This window comes from Rana temporaria, chromosome 5, assembly GCF_905171775.1.
Source record: "Rana temporaria chromosome 5, aRanTem1.1, whole genome shotgun sequence".
In the NCBI taxonomy this organism is placed as follows: Eukaryota; Metazoa; Chordata; class Amphibia; order Anura; family Ranidae; genus Rana; species Rana temporaria.
The window spans coordinates 117,187,564-117,194,277 of NC_053493.1; the positions used below are offsets into that span (position 1 = coordinate 117,187,564).

Here is a 6,714-nt window from a genome sequence, read left to right on the forward strand (position 1 = left end):
GAGAATGACAAAAAGTTACTACATGTGGTGAAAAAAAGTATAAACTCAAAAAAAAAAAAAAAAAAAAAAGGCTATGAATTGCAGTAGTTAAAATCATAGTTGGGCTATAATATTGAAGTTTGCAATAATATCTAGACCTGTATTGCCGACTCCGCCATACCGTATTTCAGTTTGGGGTTTACTCAAACTGAAACCTGTCTTCAGGTCTCGATCAGTGATATTTTTTCCTATTAGTTTGCGTTTCTACTAAAGGTTTGGGGGCTGATTGCAGTGCGCCTGCTGATGGTGCTGAGGTGGTGTCCCACGGTTACAAGCTTGAGTTTCATTCTGTGCCCACTCCTCACCTATTTCTTCTTTCCTTCCTCCTTCCTTCCTGTGTCTTTCCACAGGCTCACCTATCTCCATTAAGTTATTTTGGGGACTTCTAGACCAAGGTGTTAAGGTTTTGATCCCAGCTGCAGGGCAGTTTCAGGGTTTTACTCTAATCTGTTCCAAAACGCAGAGTGGGCATTCGCTCCATCATCTATAAAGCCCTAAATGCCTGAATTTAGGTCCACAAATTTGAGATAGAATTGACCAGATCCGTCATTGCGTTCCTTAATCAGCGAGACTTTCTGGCTTTGATTGGCATAAATGATGCTTACTAGTTCATGGTCCTACTTTTCAGCCTCTTTTCAGTGCCTTGAATATTCACCAGGGAAACAACGTTTCCCTGACTGTCCAGATGTTAAAAAAACATGGGTGGATCCGGAACTCTCAGAAATCAGTGATGGGAACGTCTTATCTTTTGGAGAATCTAGGTCTAGTACTGAACACATCTCGCGCCATAATTTTCCTTCCCCAGGAGAAGCTTCAGACTCTTTTTGTCTCAATTGGAACTTTTCAGTACAGAAGCCCTCTGACTCCGCTTTCGCATTAAAGTGTTGGGACCGATGGTAGCACTCGCCCCAGACTTCTGCTATGCGATGTTCTGCCAAGGTAGGACACATCTGTTCTGCCCCTGGCCAGGCTAAGTTGATTGTGATAAAAAGTGATCAGTGCATAAATTAACCAGTTCCCGACCCCCGCATGTACATATACGTCCACAATATGGCACGTACAGGCACATGGGCGTACATGTACGTCCTTGCCTATTAGCGGGTGGGGGGTCCGATCGGGACCCCCCCCCCCGCTACATGCGGAGGTCGGGTCCGCTCGGGGAGCGATCCGGGACCACGGCGCGGCTATTTGTTTATAGCCGCTCCGTCGCGATCGCTCCCCGGAGCTGAAGAACGGGGAGAGCCGTGTGTAAACACGGCTTCCCCGTGCTTCACTATGGCGGCGCATCGATCGCGTCATTCCCTTTATAGGGAAGACACGATCGATGACGTCATTCCTACAGCCACACCCCCCTACAGTTGTAAACACATACTAGGTGCACCCTAACTCCTACAGCGCCACCTGTGGTTAACTCCCAAACTGCAACTGTCATTTTCACAATAAAGAATGCAATTTAAATGCATTTTTTGCTGTGAAAATGACAATGGTCCCAAAAATGTGTCAAAATTGTCCGAAGTGTCCGCCATAATGTCGCAGTCACGAAAAAAATTGCTGATCGCCGCCATTAGTAGTAAAAAAAAAAAATAATAATAAAAATGCAATAAAACTATCCCCTATTTTGTAAACGCTATAAATTTTGCGCAAACCAATCGATAAACGCTTATTGCGATTTTTTTTACTAAAAATAGGTAGAAGAATACGTATCGGCCTAAACTGAGGAAAAAAAAAATGTATATATGTTTTTGGGGGATATTTATTACAGCAAAAAGTAAAAAATATTGCATTTTTTTCAAAATTGTCGCTCTATTTTTGTTTATAGCGCAAAAACTAAAAACCGCAGATGTGATCAAATACCACCAAAAGAAAGCTCTATTTGTGGGGGGAAAAAGGACGCCAATTTTGTTTGGGAGCCACGTCGCACGACCGCGCAATTGTCTGTTAAAGCGACGCAGTCCCGAACTGTAAAAACACCTTGGGTCTTTAGGCTGCATATTGGTCCGGGGCTTAACTGGTTAAGTAAATCAATATTACTTAAATAAATATTCCAAAATTAATATTCACTTAGTGGTAAAATGCCAAAAATATAGTGCAAAGTGCAGCAATACTGTGCAATATATGCATAGGATGAATAGTAAACAAAAAAGTCCCAAAATGGATGATGAAGTGGCCTTGTGTAAACAGATATCCAAACAAATATGTCTTCACAGTCTTCTTATGTAGCTCTTCTATAAGTTGTGCTCACAGAACGCTTACCTTATGGCAGGTGTATAACAGCTTGTGCGGATATAAATAATCCAGGGATGGTTCCTCTGCGTTGGTCTCCAGCTCTTGTCTGTCACTGTGGGTGTAGATGGTTTCACAGGATCTCTCCTCGATGTTAGCCCAGGTGTAAAGCAGAGAGACATCCTATAGTGAAGTATATCATTGAATTTTATTAAATAAAAACATAGAAAGGTACATAAAGGTTTGTAGGACCTTACTAGTTACTCCCCATCACGTGGCTTCATCAGAGCTAATTTGATTGACACCAGGAATGAGGCTATCCCTGGCTTGGTGGCTCAGAAATCCTTTTCAGGAGTCGATGGCATTCCCTCTCGTCTTTTGGAAGATTTTTTCAGACACACCCTGTCCAGTTGGAAAGATGTCCTGGGGAACTTGTCTGCACATTGTTCAGAGTGGACCAACCTGTTGAAGAGCCATCCAATCCTGATTCAGCCAGACAATGCTACTGTAGCATATATAAACCATCAGGAAGGAATCGCATGTCTTTCTGCAGCAAGAGAGATAGAGTGGATTCTGTCCTGAGCAGGACTGCATGTTTCAGCCTTGTCAGCCATACACATTCAAGGTTAGACAGTCAGGAGCAGGGGCGGACTGACAACTCATGGGGCCCCCGGGCAATAGAAGAGTATGGGGCCCCTCTGGCTTACAGATGGCCACCACGCCAGGAGGTAGTGCAGAGGCGGGCAGCTAAAATCTTGGGATATTCACATTAAAAGCATGTCATTTTCGGACATATCAGGGACAGATCTAAAAAAAACACAGATTTTTACATACTGTCCCTGGTTTTACTGAGCCTGGCAACCCGGATGGGGCCCCCTAGTGGCATGGGGCCCTCGGGCAGTGCCCGAGTGACTCAATGGTCAGTCCGCCCCTGGTCAGGAGACAGATTTCTTTATAAGTCTGGAGGTGGAAGAGTGGTCTCTACACCCGGATGTTTTCCAGGACCTGTGTTAGAGGTGGGGCATATCATATGTGGACCTCCTGGCCTTTCAATGATAAACTGGACAGGTTTGTATCAGGAGTAGTGGATGCTTGAGTGGCTGAGAGAGATCATTACACCCTCATATAGCTGCCCCCACCCCCGAAAAAAAGCTTCTTTCTTTCCTGCTCCACAGGTTTGAGAGGGAGGACATTGCAGTGATTAATATTTCTCTGGATTGGCCCAGGCAGATGTGGTGAATCTACCTGGTAAGACTTCCAGCTCACCATGGGCACTGCCAAACCTAATGTCCCTTGAGTCAATGTGCTATCCTGCTTCTTAGTCACTGAATTTAAAGGCATGGCTATTGAATCCCAAGTTCTATGTGAAAGAGGTATCTCTGAATCAGCTTTGTACGATGATCTAGACTAGGAAGTACACTTCCCACAAGGTTTATCATCATATATGCAATACTTTCTTGACTTGGTGTAAGTTCAGGGATTTTACCCAGGAGTTTCTCTGTGTGACACATCCTCTCCTTCCTGCAGTTTGATCAGAACTAGCATTTGGCTCTCGGCACCATCGAAAGTCAAGTCTCTGCTCTTCCTGTACTGAGACTGTTCGCCTCATACTCGTTGATGAAGACCTTTATGCAGAGAGTCCAATATGGTTCTGCCTGTCCCTTTGACTTAATGGGAACTAATCTGGTTCTCTCTGTGCTTAAGAATCCACAGTTTGAACCCATTAGAGACATTCCTCTCTCGATGCTAACCTACAGGGTTGCTTTCCTTATAGTTGTCACCTCTGTGAGTTGGGTGTCCAAACTGTTTGCCTTATTTTGCAAAAAAACATTTTGGTCTTGCAAAAGTCAGTGTGGTGTTGAGGCCCAGCACTTCCTTCTTTCCTCTGGTAGCCTCTGCCTTTTTACCTTTAGGATACTGTTCTTCCATTCTCTTGTCTGGCTCAATTTCTTCTTATCTCATTTTGTTATTCCAAATGGGCCCCAATAGGGGACCCCTGCTCCTTGTTCCAGATGTAAGTATTTTTGGTTGTTAGTTTTAAAACCTCTTGGAAAGCAGAACATAGATCTTCAGAAGGCCTTGCTGTGATAAAGGCCTCTGCCCTTCACTGGCAGAAAAGATAGAAACAAGAAGGGGTTTCCAGAGAGGTTGCTGATGATTTTTTTTTCTTTTAACACTTAAAGTGATAAAAAAATTAAAAATCTGCTCACAGTTCCTTACCTTACCTTCTGCAGTGCCCCAGCACTGCCCACTCCTTCTTCTTCCTACAAGGGTCCCCCAGCAAGCAGTGTGCTAAGGGGACACCCATACAGGCGCACTACCAAACTGGGTCTTTGTGCGTCCCTAAACACAGACAGTGCCGGTAAGCCACAACCCTGCTCCCTTCTCACGGGAGTTTGGCTGACCGCAGCGGCCTGTGATACCAGGAAATAGAAGAACAGTGCTGCAGCTGGGACAGTACTGGAGTGATAAGAGGAGCCAGGTAAGTGTTATAGCATAGAATGCATTAAAGTGGTTGTAAACCCCATTCTTGAAAGTTGAACTAAGCACATATACCTGTAGTGTTTACTTGTCTCTCACCAAAAGCTCTAATTGTCGTTTCTCTCTGGTGCTTCATTTCTCTGTTATCAGCATGAGTCACTTCTGACAAGTTCTCTGACACATGAGATAACATGAGCTGAAACTTTGTGTCTGGGAGGAAGCTTAGTGGTAGATAAGCACTGAGCTCTGCATGTTCCTTCGTTCCTTTGCCTATGTGGAGGGGGTCCCTTTCCTCCAATTGGGGGGGTCCCTTTCCTCCGTTTGGGGGGGTTCCCTTTTCTCCAGTCAGCTCTCACAAAGTGTAAGCCCAATATTCCCACCCATGTAAAACTTATGTAGGAGGATTTGTTTCATCTCTGTGCATCATCTGAGGCTATTCCCTTCACTGGGTATATGTGAGGGGTGTACATTTTGCCCGTCTCGGTCCAGCCTCTGGGGGACGGCTGCCTGCTGGGGCACCATAAACCTTCCCATAGAGCGGACCGGCCTGGGGCATTACATGGTAAAAAAAAATTGACTGTAGAAGCACTTTAAGATGAAGGCGGATTGCATCTATATATGTCGTACTAGACCACTATAAATATTTATACTTTTTATTTGGAATTAATTGCGCAACGTGTTTTCAGATGATAGATTTGTTTTCAAAAAAGATGTACGAATCAGGCCTTTAATGTTTTTCCTGTGTTTGTTATTTATTTATTTTAGTTTACAAGGCAACCCACTGACACCAGGTGAAAATGAACCCTTTGAAAGAAACGCAAGAATACGCATTAATTGACCAGTGCCTTGGAAGAACTTTAGTACATTATCGTAAAACGGGTGCAGAGGAAAGTGGCACCACTAAGGACTGTTACATTTAGCTTATCTTGTAGTCGGCCCTTTGAAGGGGTACTTCATAGACAGGCTTAGCCTGTATATACTAGCAAGCTGTGATTTATCAGTTACGTGGCAATATTACTTTTATTTTGCAGCAGGTTCCAGTCAAGCTGCATACATACATCTGATGTGCAGGCACAATCTGACGTCCAAGTTGCCTATTTGTAATAGTGAATATGCATGCTCACACCTCTGAAAGAGAGGGGGTAGTGCAGAGCAGACAACACTGGTGCTGACTAACCATATTTCAGGCAAAAACAGTGGTAATCTGATGGCTAGAAAAATCCAACCCAACCAGTCTATGAACCCTAAGTAGGCAGGTTGATATATGGGGAGGTAGGGGTGTGTGTACAGACAAAGTTATTGTTTGAAGGATCAGATTATCACATTTTCCTCTAAGAAAGCCTTACTTTCAACCACAAGAATTAGAACTAAACAAAAGTTCAGCTATAGCAGCCAGCAATGATTATTATATTCTGCTGGTGAAGAAGGCTTCTCCCCACTCCCTAACCAGTAGAACACTATGGGCTAGATTCAGGTACGATTTACGCTGGCGTATCTATTGATACGCTGAGTAAGTTAAAAGTTGCGCCGTCGTATCTATGCGTGCTATTCAGGGAACTAGATACGCCTGAATTCCTGCTTCATCCGACTGACGTAAGTCTTAGTACGCCGTCGTATCTAGGGTGCATATTTACGCTGGCCGCTAGGGGCGCTTCCGTAGATTTACGCATAGAATATGTAAATGAGCTAGATACGCCGATTCACAAACGTACTTGCGCCAGCTACGCCGTTTATGTAAGGCTTACGTCCGTCGTTCAGTTATCCCTGCTATATGAGGTGCAGCCAATGTTAAGGTATGGACGTCGGAACAGCCGTCGAATTTTATGTCGTTTACATAAGTGGTACGTGAATGGGGCTGTGCGTAGGTTACGTTCACGTCAAAAGCATTGAGCCGACGTTTCTTAGGGAGTATTTGCGACGTGATTCTGTGCATGCGCCGTACGAACGGCCATTCATTTACATGGGGTCACG

The 6,714-nt window shown here is 44.4% G+C and overlaps 1 protein-coding gene across 2 annotated transcripts in view; it reads left to right on the forward strand.

Annotated features, from left to right (window-relative positions):
* The window catches only part of NOD1 (nucleotide binding oligomerization domain containing 1), a 101,797-nt gene extending 95,530 nt beyond the window's left edge, over positions 1-6,267 (forward strand). For both annotated transcript variants that reach the window (XM_040353053.1, XM_040353052.1), the window contains one exon: positions 5,509-6,267. In XM_040353053.1, the coding sequence (XP_040208987.1) occupies positions 5,509-5,581 (73 nt within the window). In that variant the 3' untranslated portion in view covers positions 5,582-6,267. The remainder of the gene's footprint in view (positions 1-5,508) is intronic.
* Positions 6,268-6,714: the final 447 nt, after the last annotated feature.